The sequence below is a fragment of the Nematostella vectensis genome, chromosome 4, assembly GCF_932526225.1.
Source record: "Nematostella vectensis chromosome 4, jaNemVect1.1, whole genome shotgun sequence".
Classification (NCBI taxonomy): Eukaryota; Metazoa; Cnidaria; class Anthozoa; order Actiniaria; family Edwardsiidae; genus Nematostella; species Nematostella vectensis.
The window spans coordinates 13797040-13824824 of NC_064037.1; the positions used below are offsets into that span (position 1 = coordinate 13797040).

The following is a 27785-nucleotide window of genomic DNA, read 5'->3' on the forward strand; positions in this document are numbered from 1 at the left end:
GTTCCGCCTGAGATAATAGAAGCTTTCAACAGAAAGACCAGTTGTCGATAGAACTACCATTTATTACTCTCCTTGTATTTAAAAACATGGAAAACTCTAAATAAAAAATACAGACTAACAAAATCCTATTTAGCTTGAATATAAAGAATTGAATAAAAATGTTAGCGTTTATTCTTTTTATTTACTCTTGAAGTCGATCGTAGACGTAGGTGGGACTCTATTTTCAGTATCTTTTGTTTCATCGAAAGATTCGTCCCGATAAAAAATAATCCTTTTTTCAATGCCCTTCTGTTCCACATGGAAAATAAAGTAATATTACAAAACACATTTCAAAAGAATATGTTTTTGTCTAGAGTTTTAGCAAAACAAAATTTAGAATCAAAGGATTATAGTTAAGAGTTAAAAATTAATAAGCCTACAAAACAAAAAATGTGAATTTTTTGTAATAGTAAAAAAAAAAATTGGTTGCACTGGAGAATCCATATAGCGCAGCCCTTATTGCATCATGGGCAAACGTGTCACCAGATACATAACGTAGAAACTGAACCAAGAGTTCATCAGAAACTATAGGGCCGACTTGCGTGACTCTGCGGTCGACTTGCCTGACATTGGAGCCGACTTGCGTGATTTCGGGGCCGACTCGCGTGACTCTAGGGCCGACTTGCGTGACACTGGAGCCGACTTACGTGACACTGGAGCCGACTTGCATGACACTGGAGCCGGCTTGCTTGAGACTCCTTTTAACTTTTATTTGAAATTGTATGTTGAATTACACTTCACAGTGATTTAATTAAGTGGATTTCGCTACTGAGACGAATTTGTCATAATATTCTGCTGCTCTACGCGGCCTCTGATTTGATAAGTTCGCCGTAGTACGCAGTCACAGTCTTTAACTTTTTATTAACAAAGTTCTGCTCAATCTCAACTTTGCCTGCCGGACCCGCGAGAGAAGTGAGTTGTTCCATGTTCACGTTTCTTGGCATGAAGTATGCAATGTTGGGAGTGACTCGCTTGGCGGTCTCGTACAATTCAAACCCGTCAAGAGAAATCATAGTCTGTATGTCAAACACATCTGCGCATGCGTATCCCGGACCTCCCCACGGGGGACTGAGGAATATCACGTCAGCTTTCAGTTGAGGTACAATCTGACGAAAGTCCCCGAGGACAAACTCGATTCGGTCGGCTACTCCGTAGATCTCGGCGTTATGCCGGGCACAATCGATCTTCACCGGATCAATATCGATTGCAATAACCCGTTCGCAAGTGAATGCGAACTGGATCGCGTTGCCGCCGACACCGCAGAACGCGTCGACGATCAGATCACACCTGCAGCGCTCGGCTATGTGCTCCGCTATTCGCTCGGGGGTTACTGAGTACCAGCCCTCTTTGTCCATCTTGATGCCCTCGTCGAAGCGGGAGAAGAGTCGATAGCGTTGCGCCCAGTATTTCGCGAATTCGGGATCTTTATGAAAGTCAGTTACCTCTCCTTTGATTACTTGCTCACATGCACTGTCTACACTGACCTTTATATTCAAACACACAGCCTCGTTTACTTCATCAGTCGATTCTTTACCTTCACAAGCAACCTCCTTGCTTGCAGCATCAAGACCTTCTCCTTTCCCTGCGCCATCACACTCTGCCGAGTCCACAGAGTCGGCGCCTATGCAAGCCTCCTTATTACCGCCACCAGTGGTATCTGATGTATCGGTTGTATTATCATCTTTATCTTTGCCTATCTCTGATACTATGCCCCCTTCGTCCGAATCACTATCAGCAAATGCTTCCACGTTTTCGCCTTTGTCTTTCAGGAACTGCTCTACTCGAGCCAGGAGATCAGGGATATTGGAGTCCATGGTCTCTGAAGTTCCCCCCTGCTTCCCATGCAAACTCAGCTTTTTGTTCTTGTGAGAAAGCTTTTTGCAGTGAAACTTCATCTTCGCGCTCGTGAATCTTGGCAGGCCACGGGAATTGCGCGCATGAGGTCTTGCCACCTTAAAGCCCATCAACCGGTAAGCTTTCTCTAATTGAAGCGCTCTTTGCTCTTCAACATCAAGCTCATGGCTTCGCTTTAGATTTCGCGGCCTGCCATCAGGCGGTTCTTCTTCCCCATTCCCATCCCCATTTTTACCAACCCCACTCCCGAGAGTCCCATCTCCTGTTGGCATTTGACCAGTAGTTACATGACTTGATGAGTTTCCACTTTGTTTCTGTCTTCTTGCGTTTCGAGCACGTTTGCTTCTGGACCCACACTCCTTCGCATCTTGTAGCTCTTTGTGTGGAGTACCACATCGGTCGTTACTTGTACCATCACACTGCTGCTCCGTTTCAGTCCCAGGAATCTCGAATGCATAACCTTGGCTGTTCCAGTATCTGTACTGTTCGTAGTAGTAATTGTACACATCTGTATAATGCTTATCCCAAATTACTTTCATCTCCTCCGTGATGGCTACAGAAGCCCCTCTAACGACCTCTTCACTTCCATTCTGGTCAATAATTTGGTCAGCATCCACTTTGGTCCCTGAATCACCGTTTTCAACAACCGGAAGTTGACGTTTAGCTTCGCATCCAGCCGTTTCATGGTGAACAACTTTGCTATGTTCACAACCACCTCTTTCAAGCATTTTAACTAAAGCAGAAGCTGTCGGTATACTGTCTCCTGTATGTCTTCCTTCCAAGCTTTCAGAGTCAACTGTTCGTTGAATGTCTTTCCTCTCTTCTTCCATTCCATTGTTGGGGGCAAAGCTCAAAGGGCTTTTTGAGTCTTCCAATCTCTTGCAAACTGCTCGTTCTTTGTCTTCCCTCTCTTTCGGTCCATCATTCGGGCGAGATTTAACACGACTATTTAAGTCGGGGTACAAATTAGACCAGCTCTCCCACACGAGGGTGTACCCATAGTAATCCCAGTACTTGCTCCAACCTTCCAAGAACGCCTGCTCATTCTCGCAGTCTTTATCTTTCCCTTTAGTCCTACTCTCAATATCGGTTTTATCCTTACTGTGAGTCAATGTTTCATTTTCTACCTCGGTCTGCTTTGTTTTAACTGAAGTCAAACGAGTAGCGCCTTCGTTTTTACTCATGACGTTTTCTACTTCCGGCACCAAAGCTGCGGTGGAATAGATGTGAGAATCAGCCGACTCATCACAAGAGAGGACGGTACTTTGCCCAAATGGCTGTATTAATGATTCTTTATTAAAAGCTAGAAGTGAGTGATCTTTTTCATTGCTTTTAGTGAGTGAGGATATTTTTCGTAGCTGTGCAGTGGTTTCAGGATTAGCTAGCGCTATGCCACAACAAGCATCACTTGTAAGGACAATATCTTTCCTAGAAAAACCTGAAGACTTTTCGATTACTTCATCCCTATCATCTATTCCAGATTGAGCTAGCTCCACATTGGGATTAACTTGGGAAACACCAGTTACTTTACAAAAAGTATCTTCTTTTGGACACTCTTTGAACAATCCATTTTCATTAACTATGGCTTCGGATTGGGTTAGCTCTGTACTGCAACCAGCCTCTTCTTGAGGCATAACAGGTGATATTTGAGCAGAGCCGCTATTTCGGCTTAACACAGATGGTCCGTTAATAAGTTCAATTTCAGCATTGTTGACTTTAGATGATTTGTTAGTGGAAGTTTGGCATTCAGGATATTCGGCAGAGTCATAGCAAGCTGCACCGCTCGTAGAAGCATTCACATTGTTTTTAATGTCCATCACAGGTTCCTCCAAATTCTCTTTCAAAAGCTCCGTCGACACAGCATTAGAATCAACATCAGAGTCTGCAACTACTGAAGATACTGCCGTGGAATCACTTGCTTCCTCGTCTATAGCACACCAAGTCCCAGGCATTGGGGCCTCATAGACTTCACCTGTTTCAGGGGTGTTATATGAGGACTCCTCCTCTTCTGCCGCCTTACGTCTTCTGCTCTTTTTGTTGCGCTTCTTGCCTCTTCTAGCTTTTGAGGGAGCACTCCGAGTAATTGCTCCATATGCCTGAAGAAGAAATGGTCAGTGGTACTAGTATATCAGCATGTTGAGATAATCTACCAAATTACGCAGTACTACGTGGTCACAATGTTTTAAGTCTTGAAGTTCAAACTGCAAATAACTCAGCCAACCAAAAGTGGAGATTAAAAGGCACCAAAGCTTATCGATTGTTTACAATCATTCTTTATTCTTGTATATTCATTTATTAATATTTTCTTTATTCTTCCCTATATGCATTTGTGGCTTGTTTTAAGTAAACATTTAAAACCAGAATGTTAAAAAGTCCCAAACAACACTAAGGACAAACCTTTGCTACCAGCCTTTATGAGTCTGCCGCTAATAAAAGTCTGCTTGTTATTGGCTAAATAAATAGCTGATGCAAAGCAAGTGTCACATGAAAAAAAGAGAAACACTTGAGGCCCTCATCACCATGACCATTAGCTGAGCATAACAGATACATATTCAATAACTACAGAAAATGTTTTGAATAAAAAGCCAAGGCAAAGCTTCTTGGAATGAGAGGGGATTCAGTGTTCAGAGTGTCCATAACAGCATCTCACCTCCTCCTCATCATCATCTAGTGATCGGAAGGAGTTCAGAAAGCAGGTGGGAAGTCCCATTTTATGCATGGTGTTCAGCTCCCGCACGGCCTCCTCGTCAGGTTCTACCATGTCATGGATGTAGGGGGCCCTGGCAAGTGCTCTGGCCTTGCGATGATCCAGGGATGAGAGAACACACTGCATGTATGGATCCTCAAAAGGAGAAGGCTCATTCTCATTAAGGTCATTGGCATCTTCTAGAAGCTACAAGGAGAACATTCCAAGCAAAAACAAGCTAGACCCTTTATTGATAGAAGGGTGAACTAAAACCAAAAAAGGCAAAGGCATCCAAACATTTAGTTGTTTAAGAATGCATTTATTACACAGTTAAACAATTAGGGTTATTCGCCAATATTTACTGCAACTGTATGATGGTTAGAGCTTAACTTTAATGTCAATTATCTTTCAATATTCCTATTTTTGAGTAATTCTGGAAAAATACATGTGCAGCTAATCAAATATTGTTTATCCTTGGGATTACAACATAAAAGAGTGATGCCAGATTAATGTGTAAATCACCTTATAATTGGTGGGAAGCACATCTTCAGCATTGTCCATAGCATTCTGAGATGGGTCATAGTTCACCAGGTCGGTATCCCTGTAAGGATAACAAGAACAACTTTAATTAATACACCTTGGAGTGAGAGACATAATATTGAATACCACATGTCTTATACAATGCCATAAACTTATAGGGACCAAGGGGGACCCGGCACCCCCAGTTTTTTTCTAAAATTATTATAATTACCAGTGTGGGCATGGCTTTGCCCCCAGTTTTCTTAATGTCTCTTTTATTGCCCCCCTCCCCCTAGTTTTTCAATATCTGTTATGGCCCTGATGTTATACACATACTGTAGGTTAAATGGTATAACTAGAAAAAACTACTGACAACTTGTAGATGAATTATATAGTCTGGATAGGAACCGCAGCCTACACAGGGGGGTACACAGGGTGTGCGTACATCCCCCCTTCTTATTAAGGAATCTCCAAATACAATGCCTTTCCAATGCGATACCTATGACCGTGCAGCCCCTCAGCCTATCCTGGATACTCGCCTTAAGGAATCAGGGAAAATTCAACACAAGATTAAAAGGGTATGTTTCACGCCTTTAAAAAACAAGAGTTGTTTGTTGACATTTCGAGAATTACCACTTAGAGCAAAAAAGGCTGACAAAACTTTCTATCTCTCTTTCAATTGGACTCTCAATTGACATTCCTCTATCTAAAATTAAACCATCAAGAGTTTAAACTGTTTATACGAAAATATAGGAGAAGAAGGAAAATTTATTGTATTATAGTCGGTTTAATTCATTACTTGACACTGTGCTTTGGACGTTTTGAGCTACTTTGGAAGTTATAGTTGTCAAAACTTGAGACGGGTGGTAATGGATGATTTTCTAACCTTAGAAAAGCGCGAGTACAGTAGCATTCGACCCCAGATGAGCGATCCAACCCGTCAAAATACATGATCAAGTCAGCGAGAGGAGCCCAGTAGACCCTCATGGCGCATATCAGATAAAAAACAACGGCAACACAAGGGCAAAATAAAACAGTGTTTACTTGCACATGGCTAAGAACGACGATGTTCGAACGTTTTTAGGGGATTGGGAACAAGCCTCTAGTGCCACAGGGTTACCGCCCAAAAGAGGAAAAAAACAAATCTGTCAACTAGCAACAGAAAAATCTGGAAAAAGGTATCATAAAAAACGTTTTTAAAAAAGAATGTTTTCAACCAACTGTACCGGTGTCCAAAGTCCATTAGTTTGAATTTCATGGGCTACCTGTGTGAGCAGTAAATAACTTTATTCTCAGCGGTATAACACTGAAAACCAGCTGCCAATCATCATTCATTTGAATCTTCCCCGCGCTTCGATCGCGCATCGTTCCTCAAATCACTTCTTCATTTGATGAAAAACAACGCCAACATTCGTACGATCAAGTCACTTACTCACTCACAAGGCGGCCTTATTACTAGGTCATTTTATTAAGTATACATTTTAACAGTTTGATATGACGAAAGTTTATCTCTAAGGCCAGAGAAGCAGAACTATCTATAAGATTACTTGAAGTGAGTCTCTCTTTGAGAGAAACAAAGCCTTTTTATTCTTTGAAATGCTTCCATCCAACATGCAACCTGTAAGGAAAGCCCAAGGAAAGTCTGCTCGAAGCAGCAAAGTCCGAGTTATTGCTCGATTGCGACCAGAGAGCCCTGAATATTCAGCAAAGTCCAATAGACATAGTGCAGGCGATATGCCGCCCCGTTGTGTGAGAGCTGTCGATTCGAAGTCGTTGGAAGTGTGGAATTGGAGAAATGGATCCAGCATTCAGTACCAGTAAGATTATTATGATTTGAAGATATTGCTTTATTCCTTACTTTTTTTGGTCGAGAAGTAATCTTATGGTGACCTATTTGACATAGTAAAATACATTACTTAAACCTACCAATTCAAAGCTCCAATTCAACCTTTTACTTTGTCTGTTTGCCACTTCTATCTCTATGAGTGGGATAGCGTTGTTTTTAAGGTATCTCTTAGGAGTTTTAAGTATATCTGGATCAGTATTGATTTTCTCAACATACGAACTGTGTGTTGTGTTTTCTTTGTAGATTTGATGGATTCTTTAATGATCAGAGCACACAAGAGGAGATCTACAGGTTCTCCATTAGTCCTGTCATGCAGTATGTGTTGCTAGGGGAAAATACCAGCGTGTTCGCATATGGGCCCACAGGGGCAGGTAGGTCTATGTGTAGTGTAGGTCTTTTGCATCGGTAAGGAATGCTCAAACCCCAGGGGGGGGACTCTCCATAAAAGTAGACAGGGCTGCTCGTCCTATCTTTTAGGGTATAAAATCTCGACCAACTGCTATCCCTTAGGGTGTGTTGAAAGATTTTTCCGATTCTTCAATCTCTTAAGGGTATAAATTACAACTGACTTAGTGCAAAATGCCTATTGGTTGTTTAATGTATTACTCTTTAACTCTGTTGCTTACAGTATGTGCTTGTTACTGTTTATCATTGAAGGAAAAACACATACTATGCTCGGAACAGCGGATGAACCAGGTATGATGATAATAGAAAATTTTCAAGCTTTTTTCATAATTATACAATTATGGTCTGTGTGTTCTTAATTTCTCCCTAAATATCAATTAATTTCCAGGAGTCATTCCAAGAAGTGTTTGCAATATTTTCAAAGCCATCCAGACAGAAAAAGCAAAGTCACCTTCTTGGAACTTCGAAATTACTTTCTCCTATCTTGAAATCTACCAAGAAAAGGTATCAAGTTTATTATTTTTTAAGAGGCAGCACAGCCAAATTTGTGATATAGGGGGCTGCTCTTGTTATATTATGGGTCCCTGTGCTTGTGCTGTGCAGCATGTAACAGACTTAAAAGGCTTGGATTATTTTTGTTATTGGGTTTATTGTCTAACCGTTCAGGCCCTATTGTTGGGTGGAGATGGCAAGAAGATTTAAGTTCCAGGCAAGTTTTTAGGGGATGGTAAATCATGGGCCTCGGCAAGCATTTAGGATTGTTAGGATTCACTCATGATCACACAATCCGAGCCTTTTATGCGGCACCACACATACACAACAAAGCAATATATTCTTGTTCCAGATCAGATTCAGCTTTGCTTCCTTGTTTCTATGAGAACTTTGATGCTGTAACATGTCACTTACTTAAATGCAGCTAAGCTGTATTATTCTTAAGACATAGTGTGTGTTTGAAACAGAGTGTAATGCCAATGTTAAAACTGCTAAAAGTAGATTTAAACTTTAACAAAAAAGAGCTGAAACCCTTGTGTATTTCCAGGTAAACGACCTGCTAAATACAAAGAAGCAAGACTTACCAATCAGACAGGACCGAGAGGGCAGTATTTTCATTCCTGAGTTATCAGAGGTACTCTAATGTACTGCATAATCATCTTGTATAGCCATGTGAAGAACTTGATTTTTCTTCTCTAGATTTTCAAATCAGTCTTAAATTGAGTATGAAACCTCATCATTAAACTCCTCCCTTCATCTTGCAGGCTGCTGCTATCAAACCTCTAGGTTTGGGGTATCAAAGCTGCATATTCACCTCCTCAACTGCCAAAAAGCCTTAGCCTTAATACAAAGAATAAAAAGATCTGGCATCTTTTTTTGTATAATTATAAGTTATAGCATGGCACGAGGGGAATTTAGTGATTAAATGTTTCTGCAACTGAAGGATGATTAGTTGTAGTCAGACGCAGAAGACAGAGGGACTTTAACTAGTCATCCCAAAGCTGTGGGGACATTTAATCACTAAATTCTTTGAGATGCCATGCTATAACTTTGTAATACCATGATCACAGAGGAAATAAACCCCCAACTATGAGTAATATTAGGTTGTATGAGCACGGTTCAATGGATCAGGACATTGCATTCGCATAGTTCTTTTTATTCCTCTAGAGACCACCAAATTTTCACTAACAATTCTCAAATCAAACATAGTTGATTTACATATTTGCTCTACATATCTACACTTTAGTTCAAAATCCAACGTTTTTTAGGTATAACAAGATCAAATATTCTCTTGGCGCAGGGTCTATTCTTGGGCTAATTAGGAAGCTGCCTTCTATTTGTTTCCCTGGTGGAAACTAGAAGACTAGCATCTTGGTTCTAAATTTCTCTCATGCACTAATATAGAGAGAAATTCTTTTGTCTTTTTCTAAATTTCCCTCATTATTAATGAATGAGAGAAATTTAGAAACTAAATCTCCCTCATAATTAATGCATGAGAGAAATTTAGAACCATCTATTGTTTTCAAGGGAATTTCGCTAGTAATCGTCCCCCAGAAAACAAAAGAATCTGAGGTGATCATGGTATTACCAGGGGTTTTATTAGGCCCCGGCAGCTTGCAGAAGCGCCAGCTATTTTCAACCAAGCGCCTGCTACTTTTTTTTTTAAGTCGACTTTAGTTTAATTTGAACTAAAAAGAATATCTTTTACCACCTACTTATCAATCTTCACCGCCTACTCTGAAAGTTAATAAAAGCCCTGGTATTACACCCAACAACTGATACTCTAGGATGTGTCCCATTTCTCTATATTAATATGATGTCGAATTTTTATCACCCTAACATTTGGCATTTTTTTTTTATTGACTTCGCCTTATTCTTTTTTCTGTTTAGATAAGCATTAAAAGCTTTGAAGACTTTGATGCAGTTTTTAAAGATGCCAGCCAAAACAGGTTGGTACAGTATTTGCATTTAAAGAAATAATAACGGTATAAGGTTAAACCCTCCTACTTACTGTTGACTATCATTAATCATTGTCATTTTGTTTCTAGAACAACAGCAGCAACAAAGTTGAACCCTCACTCAAGCAGAAGTCATTCAATTCTTTTAATCAAGGTACTTATGGTTAAGATAGTGTACTTTCTCCCTATAATAATTCTTAGATGTGCCTCTGAGTGTATCCTTTTTATGCATGTTTTATGTTTATTAAGGTTGTGAGAGGACAACAAGTGGCACCTTTCCGAAAGCTGACTGGCAAGATGTACTTAGTTGACCTGGCTGGGTCTGAAGATAACAGGCGCACTGGCAATGAAGGCATAAGGTGTATGACACTCTATTTTACATGCATCAAAATATGTTTCCCCTTCACCCAATGAGCACATGATCACGATTACCACCACCATCCTTATAAACACCAACACCAATATTATCACGCCACAAGCATCACCTCCATCTATACTACACTTCAACTACCACTAACCACTACCATCACTTACAACCATCACTAATACTATCACTACCACCACTACCACTTATAATACCACTAACATCATCATTATCCAAGTCAAAATATAACGCTTGTATTGTATCAGTTTCTGAATGTGGTGTTTTGATTCCAGGTTGAAAGAGAGTGGGGCAATCAATGGCTCTTTATTCGCTCTTGGTCAAGTTGTTGATGCCTTGAACACTGGTCAAGTAAGTACAACAAGCACAACTTTCAACTTATAATCACATAAAGAATTGGCTCCGCATTAGCTACATCAAACAAGCAAAACATTTAAATAATAATCACATAAAGGCTTGGCTCCGCATTAGCTATCACACAAGCATCACTTTCAACTTATAATCACATAAAGGCTCGGCTCCGCATTAGCTATCACACAAGCACAACTTTCAACTTATAATCACATAAAGAATTGGCTCCGCATTAGCTACATCAAACAAGCACAACATTTAAATAATAATCACATAAAGGCTTGGCTCCGCATTAGCTATCACACAAGCATCACTTTCAACTTATAATCACATAAAGGCTCGGCTCCGCATTAGCTATCACACAAGCACAACTTTCAACTTATAATCACATAAAGAATTGGCTCCGCATTAGCTACATCAAACAAGCACAACATTTAAATAATAATCACATAAAGGCTTGGCTCCGCATTAGCTATCACACAAGCATCACTTTCAACTTATAATCACATAAAGGCTCGGCTCCGCATTAGCTATCACACAAGCATCACTTTCAACTTATAATCACATAAAGGCTCGGCTCAGCATTAGCTATCACACATGCATCACTTTCAACTTATAATCACATAAAGGCTCGGCTCCGCATTAGCTATGTCTAGGTACCTTGCTAATCTTTAGTCACAAAGATTGGCTGAAAAAGTTATCTGCAATATTTATCATGAATAATATTAATTGGATTCACTCCTTTTATAATGTTACACCAAAAATAAAAGCAGGGTCAATTATACACACAAACACAGAATGCCAAACATTAGTACATTTATAAATACTTATATAAAAATCAATGTAGCATTATGGCTTATTGATTGCGGACCACCGTCTGTAGTCATGACAGACACTTGTGCGCCATGGCAACAGGTTGGGTGGGAAGCCCGTGTCCCTGATCCTTTGCACAAGCCTCTGGCAGGCTGTGATGTGGCAATCAGCCAGAGCGACCATGCCACAGCATGCAAGTGCCTCATCATATGTGCAGCCTGGGTAAATGATTATTTGCCTACTTCTGAGTGCTCTTAACAATGTCAGAAGGCAACCAGGAGGGTTGCCAAAGCAGGGAAGTCATAATCCCTAACATACCTTTGAAACAACAGTAGGCCTGAATGAGGCCTGATTTTGATACACTATATTTCTTTAGGACAATCTTAAAAATTAGATACACTATATCTAATACACTATATTTCTTTAGGACAATCTTAAAAATTAGAGGAAAAAAACAACTTCATTTTTAAGTACTGTTTTTAATCAAGTACGTATATATATATATTTTTAAAGTTAAACCGTGAGTGAAGCTTATAAAGTTATGAGGCATGCCTTTACAATACAAAATACTGGTCCTGCTTATTTACCACCTCTACAACCTTTAAATGCCCTTTTTAAAGTAGGCTTGCTAGTAACAAGTAAATCTTGTGCTTACAATGCTCTGCACTCTTGAGTTTCAATAATTCAGGTTCAAGTTCACTTAAAGCTCAAGGTTGCAAAGTCTCCTGGCTCAGAGAAATGACTGAAAATGTACCTTTTCCATACAAATACAACTCAAATCGGACTAGCATGTTTCCTTTTTACTAAAGTGATCTTAATAACTGATAATTCATGCTTACAGTATTTACTGACTAATCTATCCTTGGCTAGTTTGTTATGCTAGTTTTTCTAGTGCTGTTGTCTGTTATTCTTTCGAGAGTACCTTTTTAAACACTAGGTTCCGCTATAAAAGTCTCATGTAAAAGTACTTATTATTGAGCTTAAGTCGGCTGGAATAAAACTATTTCTGCACAGGTAACAATACAGTTGTTATAATAAGAGATTGATAACTTAGTGGTGCTTTCCAATTTAAAATTTTGCGCTACCCATAATCTATTGCATCTGCATAAATTATTCTTGTGCTGTGATGAAAATGCTTGTATTTTAGAGCGCACACAGCTTGGTATAGCATTATTTTATGATAGATAGACACTTTTTTAGATGGACAACTCTAGGAATGATCTTAATTTTGGTTTAGAATATGAAATTTGAATTTAGAGCCCAGAGCCATTTTACCTGACATGTTTACTCATTGACGGCTGATTGATAACTGATTGTTCTTGAGCCCGGGAACCTTGTGTTTAAGGAGCAACTAAATATGTGCATATTAACATTTATAAAACAGCTGATGGGGCAGATGTACTAGAGGGTGGGTGCGCCAAAAATGTTGTGTCTTCCTAGAGACCATTTTTCATTTTTGTAAGCAAAAGCTTGTGACCTGGCTTACCATTATGTAACCATAGCTTAATAGAACCGAAGTCTGATATCTATTTGCTTGAGTGAGTACATATGGCCAAGCCAGCAGTGCCCCCAGAAGCCCCGATAGGGGCTTAGTTTGGCATCCATTCCCAAGTTCCCAATCATTTGCTTGAGTGAGTTCATATGGTCAAGTCAGTGCTCCCATAAGTCCTAATAGGGCCTAAGTTTGAACTCCGTTCATTTGAGTAAGTTCATATGGTCAAGTCAGTGCTTCCATAAGTCCTAATAGGGCCTAAGTTTGAACTCCGTTTATTTGAGTAAGTTCATATGGTCAAGTCAGTGCTTCCATTAGTTCTAATAGGGCCTAAGTTTGACATCCATTTGCTTGAGTGAGTTCATTTGGTCAAGTCAGTGCTCCCATAAGTCCTGATAGGGCCTATGCAAGTTTGATCTCCATTTGCTTGAGTGAGTAATTGGTACCAAGCCAGGTTTTCCATACAATGCCTTGTCCTCCATTACGTGTTAGGAGACTCTATTGACCTTTAAGGTAAAGCCCATTCGGGTTACACTTATGGCATTTTTGTACCACCAAGCCTCTGTAAGTCCTAATAGGGCCTAAGTTTGACATCCATTTGCTTGAGGGGGATCACATGGTCAAGCCAGTGCTTCCATTAGTTCTAATAGGGCCTAAGTTTGACATCCATTTTCTTGAGAGAGTTCACATGGCCAAGTCAGTGCTTCCATAAGTCTTAATAGGGCCTAAGTTTGACATCCATTTGCTTGATAGAGTTCACATGGTCAAGCCAGTGCTTCCATTAGTTCTAATAGGGCCTAAGTTTGACATCCATTTTCTTGAGAGAGTTCACATGGCCAAGTCAGTGCTTCCATAAGTCTTAATAGGGCCTAAGTTTGACATCCATTTGCTTGATAGAGTTCACATGGTCAAGTCAGTGCTTCCATAAGTCCTAATAGGGCCGACGTTTGACATCCACTTGCTCGAGTGAGTTCACAGCGGCGTGGCCAGGATTTTTAACAGGAGGGGACCCAAAAGGTCCTTTCAAGACATTTTCTCCTGTATTTTAGATAATGTCTCATACATTTACTGTATTTTTGGCTGCTAGAAGAGGGGCCCAGGCCCCCTGGGCCACCCCCCTGGCTACACCCCTGGTTCACATGGTCAAATCAGTGCTTCCATAAGTCCTAATAGGGCCTAAGTTTTATATCCATTTGCTTGAGTAAGTTCATATGGCCAAGCCTTTGTAAGTCCTAATAGGGCCTAAGTTTCACATCCTCTTGCTTGAGTGTGTTCACATGATCAATTCAGTGCCCCATAGGTCCTAATAGGGCCTAAGTTTGATCTCTGTTCACTTAAGAATTTAAGAAGTTCATATGGCCAAGTCAGTGCTCCCATATGTTCACATGGTCAAGTAAGTTTTTCCATAAGTCCTAGGAGGCCGATGTTTGACATCCACTTACTTGAGTGTGTTCACATGATCAAGTCAGTGCTCCCGTATGTCCTAATAGAGCCTAAGTTTAACATTCATTCGCTTCAGTGAGTCCATATGGAGGGCCTAAGTTTTATATCCATTTGCTTGAGTGAATTCACATGGTCAGTGCTTACATAAGTCCTAATAGGGCCTAAGTTTTATCTCCGTTCACTTGAGTGAGTTCATATGGTCAAGCGTAGTACTCCTATAAGTCCTAATAGGGCCTAAGTTTAATCTCCATTCGCTTGAGTGAATAATTGATACCAAGCCAGGTTTTCCATACAATGCCTTGTCCATCACGTGCTAGGAGACTGTATTGACCTTTAAGGTAAAGCCCATTCGGGTTACAGTTATGGCATTTTTTGTACCACCAGCCGCCTTGGCATTCTTGTGCACAGTTGAAATTCCTATTATCATTATCGTGATCTTTTGTGCTAAACGGTTGGCCCACGAGTGAATTAAAGCTGTTCCCTGCATCACCTGGATTGAAAAAAAGTATGGTTAAAGAATGACGATTAATTTCTACTTTGTTATTGTTTATACTTGAAAATACAACGGTGCAAGAAAACTTCAAAATAACCATCCACGATTGAAGTCTGATACTTTATTAACGATACTTGATTGAAGGTTTCTCAGTTACTTGCTTGAATCAGCGGATGGAAAAAAATCATTGTATGACTCGGTACTGTGCGGGAGGTAAAATGGCGTGATTGGTCTTCTTGGTAGGATTTACCTCTTTCTTAATCTTTACTTGCTTTTATTTCGTATCTCAGCAAAATTTATCTGCATTTTGTTAAATTCACAAAAGACATCATTTGTTATTCTATAATATACTTATAGTGGAAAGTATGTTCAGAGCAAATGGATCGCCTCTGAAAAAACCTCAGCAACATGATTAACAATCAATCTAAAATATTCCTTTCATGAATCGGCAATTCTATGAAGTGGCGTTATTCGTTGCTTTTGGAATAGTATTGAGCCGTTCGAGTTTGATTTTACAGCAATTGAAATGGATTAAGTTCGCTGTTGGCATCTCATTGGCATAGGGTTTCATAACGTATAAAAAGATGTGTCATACAGTTCAACAGATCAACGGCTTATCAATCGTTTGAAAATGTACCTGAAAAGATCCCAAGTGCAGCAAGGCGGTACTTTGCCGCCTCATCATCAACCCTAAAGTCATCGTACTCGGCGTAGCAGGTGTTCCCTTCGAAGTCTTCCATGTCAAAGCGCACACGGTACCGCCTCGTTGACGTCATAGAGTGGATATTATCCAGCCCCAGCCAGAACTCACCCTCCTTGTTACCAAACCCCCGTTTGTACTCTTCCCAGCCTCGGTAGAAATCCACCGAGCCGTCCATACGTCTCTGAATGACAGTCCAGCCCCCTCCGCTAGTGACCATGTCGCAGTAGACGTCTATCGACCCAGACGAAGTGAGGTCGATGGTGTAGATGCCGCTGTTATTTACGCCTTGCAATGCCTGGATTTCGGCACAAGATGGTAGCTTCTAAAGAAAGAAAAACAAACCGTGATTAGTGCTAGGGTTACGAATATCAAATTATTCAGCCCTGCCTTGTGTTATTTGTCGGTGGGCCATAGAAGAACGAAACAGTCCATTCCAATCTGTAAACGCTAAACGTGAAGTCTTCCTCTTTTTGTCGAAACGTTTTCTTGTTTGTTTGTTTTTTTCAAATTTGGCTATGGCTGTTTTTCTTCTTTTAAAAGCAATTGTAAAATCTGACGCAAAAAAACTGAAATTGGAACGAACTTCTACAGAAACTACAAGGCATCCTGATAAAAATCAGTCTATTGTATAATTTGCTTTCATCCCTCATCTAAATGACAAATACAGTACTTTCCCGCTTATAAGGACCTAGAATTCAAGAACCTGTTAGCCTAAAGATACCAATTTAGACCCCCTCTCATCAATTAGAACCTAATTAGCCTAAAATTTAGAACAGGTTCTTATTAAAAAAATGAACCTTTAAGGATAGACCCGTAGACCCAAGCGGTAATTACCCCGATCGTCCCGGATTAAAGCAAATGCCAACAAACTATATATCAATTTAAAGCTTAATGATTGTACTTTCCTCCTAAGATAATCATTTTTTTATACGCGCTTAATTTTGAGTGCTTTTGCCTGGTCCGAAGTGCGAAATCGACCACTTTTAAACATGCGAATTATTTATACACACCAAAAACGCGTAACCTCCCAGGATTTGCTTTATATTTTTACGTCATGTACTGAACTGACAAACGGTGTCTACATTTGACGTCACACAGCCTCGTTGATTAATAATCAAGGGTGAAAGTTAGGCGTGGAATAATTTTGCTTCTTTGGCTACAACGCGCTAATTAAGTCCGTAGCAAAAGAAGCTATTGATTATCCGCGGCACGGTGTGACAGAACAATATCTAAACTAGACGCTTGCCAAGTTGCGCAGGAATCGGGCGGTTAGAAGTGTACCTTTAATTCACATATTTAGAGTAAGATGGGGTGAAATTTGATTGCGAGATATCGGGGATTGAAGTTGTGTAAACATTAGAGGCAGCGTGACAGCAATGACAGATGAAGAGCAAACAGAGCCTCGTATGGCAACCAATCACATTGCACGCTCTACACGCAGCGGGAAAACTCTTAGGCGTTCAAATGTCATAGCGCTAGTCGTGCAAGTGAAGGAAGATGCCTAGACCGAAGCGAGCTTGCAAAGAAAAGAAGAGCGCAGAAAACTTAAAAAGACCGCGAACGGAGACAACTCTATGTTTTGGGCTTTCTTCCTCGCTTAGCCTTCTTCGAAGGAAGCCAAGGATTCTTACTTAATCTTGGCGTAGTTTACAACTATGCAAAATTTAGAGTAAACGCATATAAAGTTGATATAAATACGGATAAATCTTGGATAAAACGTCGATAATGATACTGACGCGCTTTTATGCTAATTAGAGGGATAAGCTGTAAAACTAAGTTCCCCGGATGTTGACCGCGGGACTTTGAGCTAAGTAAACAGGATTATGGGATTATTCACGCCTTCGAGAATAACGCTACACTCGTTCGAATTCGGTTTTTCTTGAATATCTGGCGGAGTATTTAAGATTTTGGTGGTATTTTTTGCTAACATCTAGAGTATGCCTATTGTCATCGAATGGCATAATAAAAAAAATTCACCCGAAATGAAGCCATTTGGGTCTAGCGTCTCCCAGCGGTGATGATTCTCAAGCAGTAAACTAAAACATTTACTGTATTGTTTAATATTTTTTTTAGGATGACCACATATTGTATAAAGGCCGGTATTTACATTTTATCACTCAGATACCTCACTTCTACCATTAGTATATTAACTTTTCTTTGAAATTAAAAACCTATTCAGGAACCTAAAGTAGTTTAGAATTTAAAATAGTACTCGTTAAATAAGAACCTGTTTAGGCTAACCTGGAAAAACCTAGGTTCTTATAAGCGGGTAAGTACTGTAAGGTTAATTTCAAGAACATTTACAATCGGAAAAGTCTTTTGCGACAAACTTTAAAATGCGCACAGCCTTTTTACTCACCAGAGCGGTACTGATAAAGTCGACTCGAGAATCTTCCACCAGTTTTCTGTTTCCTTCTTTGCCTTGTCGCTTGTTTGTGAGTAACTCACATAAGTGCCTGCCATTAGAGTCCTTGTCTTTGTAGAAATTCACGGATGTGCACGATCCCTCGGCGCGAATACATTCCCGAATACACGTAAACTCATCAAACACCTTTACGGACTTTAACAACTTGGAGAGGGATCGTTTTCCATGGGTTGTTGAAAAGTAGTTTAAAAAGGATCCATACTTTTGCTCAGAACAAGCAAATGAAATGAAAGATAAAAGAAAGAAGAGAATGATCTTTGATCGCATGTTGGCTATGCCGGCCATCCTTGCAAAGGCATCACCCTCAGTGTAGCCTAAAGAAACAGATGATGCTATGATGTTGAAAAATCTAGTCATTTCCTGCAGTTTTAAAAAACTCTCGCCGACGATTTTCAACAACCAATTCATTGGCCAGCATTGAAATGGTTTTGAATCATGCTGAAGCTGACCTATCAAAGAGCACAAAACATTAATCTGTAACGTAGGTAGGTAAAAATAAATAGATAAAACAAAACAAAGCAATTTTTATTCACACTTTGTCATATTTATTGCGACATAAAAAATAATAGATTCATCATGAAATATTAAAAAGATATTTTTCCCGGTTTTTTAAAATTTTATTTTTTTTAAAAGCAAAAATGTTTTACACTGCAAAGGAATAGATTATACACAAAAGCGATTTTTTTTTCAGAACACTGCATATTGCACAAGCACAAGGAAAAGAAATACTTCACTCACAAAGCCTCGGTCGTTACGTTATTTTTGGCATGGCGTTGCTCTCGGTTATTGAGTGGTTTGTCTATGCTCATGAAATTTAAATGTATTTTTTAGCTATGCGAGCAGTTCGATATTGTTTAACTTTTAATGTGTAGGCGGATCTTTGTTTTCTTTATGTGGAGTATCAATAAACATGAAAATGAGATTGACGAATCTGATAAAAATTACCGACTCCAATTGTTTTGATATATTTTATAAGAAATAAAAACTGTCCTCTCTGGGATCGATTATACAGAAAAACAACTTTGTATGGATATTAAAAGATAAGATAAAAATTGGGATATTTATTTCAGTAGCTTTCTAAATCTGTTTGAATCTGATGAAATTCAATCGATCCTTTAACAGATAGTTTGTATAGTCTAACAGAAAACACAAAAACAGCTTGAGGCAAGTGGGAAGAAAGGACTTTAAGACCGAAAAGCACTTCCCTGGTGTTCGATTGTTTATGATGGTACAATGGGGCTATTACTATAATTATGTTATTCTTCACGTATTATTATTATTATTATTGCTTTATCGTAGGCAAATCAAGCTAATGTTTAAATTTCTACGTTTGTTTTTTGATACTAGCATTATAAAGCGTTAGATGTTTTAATATCTGTGTATGTTTATAAACACAGTGTATTTGTTTTAGTTTAGCTTCTGTTTGTGATGGATACATGAAAATTTAATGATTTTTAGAATATCTTTGTATTGGTTTCCATGAGCCCGTTACTGCCGTAATCTTATAATACGTCTTTGTTGATTGACGCAAAGAGAGTTCTATTTTCAAACAAGCAAATGAAGTCAAAGAAAAAAAAACAACAACACAAAATTATGATTTTGTTCGCAAGGTGGCAATAACCCTTGTTTTGCTCGGCGCTTGGGAGACTTGTGTTTTCATTAAATATGTCTTTTTTATGAGGCACGGCGCAAAAACGTTTATGGATACATAAAAATAAACAGAAATTTAACAAATACATCTCATTTTTGCGTGCCTTATGTCCTCTAATAAATTCACAGATAATGTCACAACGAACATAAGTAGCCTTGACCAATCACAGCGGGGAATGTACGAGTGCTGCTGTAAAAAGCCGGTTAAGCCTGTTTTTACGCTACCCCAGTGATCTGTATGGCGCGGATTCGTGACCGACGTTACAGCGGTGCACGTGCCGGCAGATTCTCCGACTAAATTCTAGCCCCCTCCCCCACCCTATAAAAGCTTTCAAAGCCGTCGTGCTGCCTAATCCGGGGGTTTCGCCTGGGGTGAAATCGTGGAATTTGGGGCTCTGTCAGACTAGTTCCAGCCGTTCTTATCGGGCTTCCTGTGGTTGGGTTTCCTGTGGAGTTGTGACGCTAGCTCGTCCCAGCCCCCAAGCGGCCACACGGTTAATTTCCGGGAGCTGGAGAGAACGCCTGGGACTAGGCTGGTGATTAGCGTATTCGTGTTTTTTTTCCAGCCCCGAGTGCCATACCGCAACAGCAAGCTCACCCGGTTACTGCAAGACTCGCTGGGTGGAAGTGCCCACACCTGTGTCATCGCTAACATCGCGCCCGAGCCCGACTTGTACTATGATACACTGAACACGCTCAAGTTCGCCTCCAAGTCTAGGACCATCATCAACCAGCCTTTTATCAAGGAGACCTTTGGTAGGTGTCGGCATGTCAATCAAAACGTCAATCTAAATGATTGACATCTAAATAATGAAGTTTTAAGTATTTGTAAGCGCATATTAACAACATCGTGAGACATGTTTAAATGCGCTTCACATGCGATGATGGTGTAAAGGAACTGCTGAAGACTTTAGCTTGTGGCTATCTTAAAATAGTCTCCTATGCCCATTAAGTCCAAGCGCATAGGGCAATAAAAAAGACTGCATAAAGCCGTAACAGACCTCGAAATAATGGCGGGACACAATACAAAGAAATTAAGAAAACTTAGGTGCACAGTAGCTTGCAATGCAGGCGTTTAACCGGTGTTTATAGCGAAGAACCCGGCCTCGAGCGATTCGTAGCCGCCATCTTGGATTCTGAGCAAAAATAAAAAACAGGGGGAAAGGGGGGGGGGGGAAATTTTTTTTAGATTTAGAGAAGTTTTTTCTCTCCCTCCTTCCCGTCCCCACTTTTTATTTTTGCTCAAAATCCATAGAAACACCAGGTAAACGCCTAGAGTGGAGCCACGCCCCTTCTGGTCATTTTCCTAATAGAGAAAGAAACTGTGTGTTGTAGGGGGGAGGGGGGGGGGGCTTGTGGTGTTGGGGCTGCCACATAATGGTAGACTTTAAAGCCGCATTGTCTCCAGTTTACTTCCGGTCGATTACGTAACAATCTCCGATGATTTTTAACGGAAAACGTGAAAAATATTTCAAACTATTAAAAGCATTGTGTCTATTGAAAGTTTCTTTGAGGATGTGATTGATCGCGGGCGAGTAAGCAGTATCTTTGACGGGTAGTCAGTTGTATTAAAGGGCATTGACTATTCCACATAGATACTTGTGCTGTAGAACTTTTAGTACCTTTTTCTCTTGCGCATTATCCGGGCTTCCTGTGGTTGGTGATGTCACCTGTTTATTACCGCTCTTATTATTCATGTTGACTGTTAGTTCTTGTTGTTTCTCCCAGACATGCGCACTGCGTTTAAAAGACCTCGATCTCAAGATGAGCCTGACGAAAAACCTTTGGTAAATATGAACATCACGTGTTCTGTTTTTCTGTTTTTTTGTTTGTTTTGTTTACAACTCAAAAAAGTCCAATCACGCCTCCATATTACGCTCATGCTCAATACCGAGTCACACAAATCATCCATTTCCATCGGCTGATTCAAGCGAGTAACCAAGATATTTTCAATCAAATATCGTCAATAATGTACCAGACTTTATTCGTATATTGTTATTTTTAAGTTCTTGCGAATAAACCGCTGTATTTTCAATGATAAACAATAATAAAGCAGTGGTTGAACGTACTCTTTAAGGAAGGTGCGAGATAAAAGATAAAACTCCGTGCGTATAAATAGTCACCTTTTCCGTGCTACCATAGAAACCAGAACGTACCAATAAGGGATGTAGCATAAAGATATTGTCTACTTGGGCGTCATGTCATTGTTTAACTGGTATTTATTTTTTTCAGAAATCTGCAAAACTCCCCAAAAGTGAGGTGAGCTGATACGAAACACATGAAGCGTTTGAGCGTGAGATTCAACTTTTGACAAACTTTACAGAGTTCTTATTCCTTATGCAACAATGACAACAACAACAAGTGAAAACAACTATTACACATCAACTTAATATTTTAGGTTTGAATCGAACTTTGTTTTTTATAAAGATAACATACACTTGTATTTCAGGTTTTAGACAAGGAACTCGTGCTACCGTCAGGACTTTTAAGGTAAAACGGTATTTTAGCGCCTTATCTAATCTAAGATGTGGAAAAAATTAACTTACAGTACCCTATCAGAAACCCATCACTAGGAGCGTACAACTGTGATATAGGTACTATGAGTGAGCCTTTTACCAATAGCGTACAACTGTGATATAGGTACTATGAGTGAGCCCATCACTAGGAGCGTACAACTGTGATATAGGTACTATGAGTGAGCCTTTTACCAATAGCGTACAACTGTGATATAGGTACTATGAGTGAGCCTATCACTAGGAGCGTACAACTGTGATATAGGTACTATGAGTAAACCCATCACTAAGAGCGTCAACTGTCATATAGGTACTATGAGTGAGCCCATAACTGATAGCGTACATCTGTTATATAGGTAGTATGAGTGAACCCGTAACTAGGAGCGTACAACTGTGATATAGGTACTATGAGTGAGCCCATCACTAGGGGCGTAAAACTGTGATATAGGTACTATGAGTGAGCCCATTAGGCAATTTTTCCTTTCGTAAAAGTGTCGTTTTGCTATTTCAACATTTTAGCTACGGTTGCTTCTGCTGCGATTGAGAAATAGTATAGTTGAATTCAAACGACCTTCCTTATCATAATCCCAACACACTATCTGAATTTTTATAACATTTTATTTTTTACGTTAATTTTTATCAAAATAACATTATTGATTATGGTTTTTAGTCCTCTCCGTGCGAAACAGGATAGTCTGGAAGAGCGCATGGCAGCCTTGGAGAGACGGCTGGTCATAAAGAACGAAGGCTTTGTTCCTCAAATACCGAAATATTCTATCAAGCCAGGTGCTAGCCAAAGTAAGTCCAGCCCTGGCAACTATGTTTCCACTGCTATTTTGCAAGATGGAACTTCCTTGTAACTTTTTGCTTCTTTTGCAAAATATTGAGAGGGTGTATATCCTGGTTAAAATGGCTGGTAAGTTGTTAAAAAGGTTTTTAAAAAATTGCAAATCGGTTGCAAACAAACTCCGATCAGCGAAAGCCCCTTTTCGCGCTCAAATTCCACACGATCCCATAACTGTAAAATAGCCCATTGTGTATCTAGGGAAAAAATGCGTTATTATTTTTTCAGGCAAACGGAAACTTTTATCCCAGCGTTTCCCACTTCAAGCACTGATAAATTCCCAAAACAAATTCAAGCAAGAACTCATTTCACCCACGAAGAAGTCACAACCCGGACCAGTGTCGTCACGTGACACAGCGGTATGTTCTGCAACTTTTCAGGGCTAGACGTAGACTAGACATATTGACCATTTACTTTTCATTTTCTACGGTTAATCTAGAAACACGAGTGAGATAAATACCTTATTCTGCTTAATTTTCGCGCGTACAAAAAAAATTGCGAAATTTAAGACCCGCGAAAAACAAAGATCGCGAACTTTAATCTCGCAAAATTAAGTGGATTAATTTATTATGCGATTCAAGAATTTATTACGGCGATTAAAGAATTTGTTGAGATCTCCTAGTAAGGACATGTAACGAAACTATTGATAATAGCTCGAGGATTGAGAACACTTTTCCATCACTGTAAGACTGACAATACAGCAATACAGCAGCCGCTATTGGACAGCTTTTTCGGTTTTGTTTCGATATATTGGATATATTGTTTAATAGTTTGTTAATGTCAATTATTTTGAAGAAAAGAGAATAAAGCCACTTGAACTTTGTCGGGAAATGAGCTGAGAAAATTTTCGTGAAAATTGAGACGCGCGAAAAGAAAGAAGAATAAGACACGATTGTACTATAAACGATACTGAAACAAATTAAAAAAAGTTCTTGCAATTGTTTGGGTCGTACGATGGTTACGAAATAACACCTTTTTGGTATGTGATCGGTAATGCATACCCTTCACGGATGACATATAACTAACGGTTATGCAGTAACATTTTCTACTAGGTATGATTACTAGACAAGATTAAAACGATTACTTTTCGCAGGAAAGTGTTCGCATGGATGAAAATTTTCAAGTAAAAATCAACCCGACATTGCAGGCCGCTTATGGTAGGTATCGCGACATGTGTTGGTGGTAGAAATACTTGATTGGCAGCCAGTAACACTTAAAGGGATTCCCAGTGTTGTGATTGGTCAAGACTAAGCTATATAGATATTTGATTGGCAGTTAGTAGTAATAATAATACATTTATTTGTAAAGCGCTAAAACTATGGATACATATTCTAAAGCGTTAGTAGCACCTAAAGGACCTAAATCCTCAGTGTTGTGATTGGTCGAGACTAAACTGCTGACATCTGATTGACTAATGAGGTTTAATGTCGAAAATGTGCTCGGACGTTTTCTTTTTAGACGCGGAGCTGTTGACGGTTTTGAACACCGGTGATGTTAAGGAGTTAAAGAAACTTCAAGCGATTGGTGAAAAGCGGGCTCAGCTGATTGTTCAGTGGAGACAACTGCACGGCCCACTAGCTAAGGTAAGGGAACCCTGTGGTGGAAAGCGTGCTCAGCTGATTATTCAGTGGAGACAACTGCACGGCCCACTAGCTAAGGTAAGGGAACCCTGTGGTGGAAAGCGTGATCAGCTGATTGTTCAGTGGAGACAACTGCACGGCCCACTAGCTAAGGTAAGGGAACCCTGTGGTGGAAAGCGTGCTCAGCTGATTATTCAGTGGAGACAACTGCACGGCCCACTAGCTAAGGTAAGGGAACCCTGTGGTGGAAAGCGTGATCAGCTGATTGTTCAGTGGAGACAACTGCACGGCCCACTAGCTTAGGTAAGGGAACCCTGTGGTGGAAAGCGTGCTCAGCTGATTGTTCAGTGGAGACAACTGCACGGCCCACTAGCTAAGGTAAGGAAACCCTGTGGTGGAAAGCGTGATCAGCTGATTGTTCAGTGGAGACAACTGCACGGCCCACTAGCTAAGGTAAGGGAACCCTGTGGTGGAAAGCGTGCTCAGCTGATTGTTCAGTGGAGACAACTGCACGGCCCACTAGCTTAGGTAAGGGAACCCTGTGGTGGAAAGCGTGGTCAGCTGATTGTTCAGTGGAGAAAACTGCACGGCCCACTAGCTAAGGTAAGGGAACCCTGTGGTGGAAAGCGTGATCAGCTGATTGTTCGGTGGAGACAACTGCACGGCCCACTAGCTAAGGTAAGGGAACCCTGTGGTGGAAAGCGTGCTCAGCTGATTGTTCAGTGGAGACAACTGCACGGCCCACTAGCTTAGGTAAGGGAACCCTGTGGTGGAAAGCGTGCTCAGCTGATTGTTCAGTGGAGACAACTGCACGGCCCACTAGCTAAGGTAAGGGAACCCTGTGGTGGAAAGCGTGCTCAGCTGATTGTTCAGTGAAGACAACTGCACTGCCCACTAGCTAAGGTAAGGGAACCCTGTGGTGGAAAGCGTGCTCAGCTGATTGTTCAGTGGAGACAACTGCACGGCCCACTAGCTAAGGTAAGGGAACCCTGTGGTGGAAAGCGTGATCTGCTGATTGTTCAGTGGAGACAACTGCACGGCCCACTAGCTAAGGTAAGGGAACCCTGTGGTGGAAAGCTTGCTCAGCTTATATGCACGCCCTTCCTCTATAAGATAAGTCATTTATGGGAACCCTGTGGTGGAAAGCGTGCTCAGCTTATATGCACGCCCCTCCTCCTCTATAAGATAAGTCATTTATGGGAACCCTGTGGTGGAAAGCGTGCTCAGCTTATATGCACGCCCCTCCTCCTCTATAAGATAAGTCATTTATGGGAACCCTGTGGTGGAAAGCGTGCTCAGCTTATATGCACGCCCTTCCTCTATAAGATAAGTCATTTATGGGAACCCTGTGGTGGAAAGCTTGCTCAGCTTATATGCACGCCCTTCCTCTATAAGATAAGTCATTTATGGGAACCCTGTGGTGGAAAGCGTGCTCAGCTTATATGCACGCCCCTCCTCCTCTATAAGATAAGTCATTTATGGGAGCCCTGTGGTGGAAAGCTTGTTCAGTTTTTAGCTTTTAGTGTAATGGAGGCAGCTGCACGGCCTCCTTAGTAAGGCGCGGTCTTACCGGGAACCCTGTGTACCGAGCTGACGTGAGTGCCACACGTTAGCTATTAATAAATCTGTCAATCAAGCTTAGCAGTTTGTGCAGCTCTCGTAAAAGAGTCTCTCCTTATTTTTTTACGCGCTCGGTCTTTCTCTCTCGTCAACACGCTTCCTACACTCAGGGTCCTTGTGGGTTGGTCCTTGTGGGTGGGTCCTTGTGGGTGGGTCCTTGTGGGTGGGTCCTTGTGGGTGGGTCCTTGTGGGTGGGCCCTTGTGGGTGGGTAATTATGGGTGGGTCCTTGTGGGTGGTTCCTTGTGGGTGGTTCCTTTTGGGTGGTTCCTTGTGGGGTGGGTCCTTGTGGGGTGGGTCCTTGTGGGGTGGGTCCTTGTGGGTGGGTCCTTGTGGGTTGGTCCTTGTGGGCTGGTCCTTGTGGGTTGGTCCTTGTGGGTGGGTCCTTGTGGGTGGGTCCTTATGTGTTGGTCCTTGTGGGCTGGTCCTTGTGGGTGGGTCCTTGTGGGCTGTTCCTTGTGGGTTGATCCTTGTGGGTTCTATTCTGTATGTGGTTCTGTTATGACATACAATAGGTTCAAGGATGTTCAAGAATTTCCGAGAAACACGTGATTTAACGCTTTTTGGGACTAAAAACTATGCACGGCCATCACTGGCGTGTTAAGTGCTGCCTCAGACGACAGAAAAATATGCGTCCTAGGAATTCCTATTGAGATTGTTTGAGAAACGTTTGATACGAGTGTCCTTTTTGACATTGTTTCTCGGCATTTCTTTTCCATTCTAGGTGCAGGATCTTGCGAATGTTGAAGGCTTCACCCAGAAGATGGCTACCACGTTTCTCAAGGTAATCATTTTGTTCGCTATACTGAGGCCATTTATACGTCCACAACAGAATTTAATAAGTACCCCCTTATAAGCCCTTGGTACGCTACTAAAACAGTACACAGCCTCATTGGCTACAGAAATGCGATAAGTTATTTTATAATTATATTATCATAACAAGAAAACATAAGTATGAATACTTTTCCCAGCCTCATTACTAATGTGTTTTGCTTGTGTGTGTGTTTTTTTATAGAAAAATCTTCTGAATAAAATGGTTTTCACGTGAGAGTGACCTCGCAGTGCACGATGGGAAGCGACCAAGACAAACTTTGTACATAGCTATTTTTAGTTGTGTCGCATCTACCAGCGGAGCACTGAAAGAAAGAAGTACGAAAAAAGAACACGTTTTATACTCTTTTTTTTTTTAAACACATTTTATTGAGTTTTTAACGCAAATAAGGAACATAGAGGATTCGGAGACGTACATAAAACCAGCAGTCAGTTAACGACATTACAACTGTAGGGAACGGTTTAAAAGCCAGATAATACTTCGAAGGAAAATAGGACCGGAATATTATGAATTTTTACCCAACTTAGACAATGAGCCTTGACAAGCGAATTCATCTCATGAAGTGTGTTAACGATGGAGTCGTTGGAAATGATAATAAACTATCAAAGAGCTAGTCTAGTGATTTCATTGGAGTGCGGTGAGTGCGGAGACACAGAAAACCAACAAGCTCTCCCCCTTCTACCCCCGCACCTCTATGCGAAGCTTGCATGTAACAAAAGGAAAACAGTGCCGAATCCAGGTCCCCTCCCCCCCCCCCCCCCTTTCGGGATAGTGCCGGACACCCCATCCCCCTCTTGTCCCACGTAGAACTAGAAGGGATGAGACGAAGGGCTTGCCATCTTTTAGG

At 40.7% G+C, this 27785-nt stretch overlaps 3 protein-coding genes across 4 annotated transcripts; 1 reads left to right on the forward strand and 2 right to left on the reverse strand.

The window, feature by feature from the left end:
* Positions 1-41: 41 nt before the first annotated feature.
* LOC116617421 lies at positions 42-6295 on the reverse strand. Of its 2 annotated transcripts, none has more exons than XM_032380151.2 (4): positions 5985-6295; positions 5102-5180; positions 4544-4735; positions 42-3989 (listed from the first exon to the last, which is right to left on the reverse strand). In XM_032380151.2, the coding sequence occupies exons 1-4, from the start codon at positions 6083-6085 to the stop codon at positions 840-842; spliced, it is 3522 nt and encodes a 1173-aa protein (XP_032236042.2). In that variant the 5' UTR covers positions 6086-6295; the 3' UTR covers positions 42-839. The 2 variants fall into 2 exon arrangements, with proteins under 2 accessions (XP_032236042.2, XP_032236041.2); XM_032380150.2 differs by having other exon boundaries at positions 4544-4786; positions 5985-6293.
* Positions 6296-6428: 133 nt separating this feature from the next.
* On the forward strand, positions 6429-27551 carry LOC5510913 (kinesin-like protein KIF22). The gene is made up of 19 exons (XM_001631283.3): positions 6429-6915; positions 7188-7315; positions 7602-7640; positions 7738-7853; positions 8389-8475; positions 9732-9790; positions 9890-9953; positions 10049-10158; positions 10457-10532; positions 20118-20307; positions 21280-21338; positions 21784-21810; positions 22001-22041; positions 22735-22862; positions 23137-23267; positions 24002-24065; positions 24367-24491; positions 26831-26890; positions 27122-27551. The coding sequence occupies exons 1-19, from the start codon at positions 6695-6697 to the stop codon at positions 27152-27154; spliced, it is 1758 nt and encodes a 585-aa protein (XP_001631333.3). The 5' UTR covers positions 6429-6694; the 3' UTR covers positions 27155-27551.
* Positions 11805-15793, reverse strand: LOC116617423 (ficolin-1). The gene is made up of 2 exons (XM_032380163.2): positions 15411-15793; positions 11805-14770 (listed from the first exon to the last, which is right to left on the reverse strand). The coding sequence occupies exons 1-2, from the start codon at positions 15691-15693 to the stop codon at positions 14505-14507; spliced, it is 549 nt and encodes a 182-aa protein (XP_032236054.2). The 5' UTR covers positions 15694-15793; the 3' UTR covers positions 11805-14504.
* Positions 27552-27785: the final 234 nt, after the last annotated feature.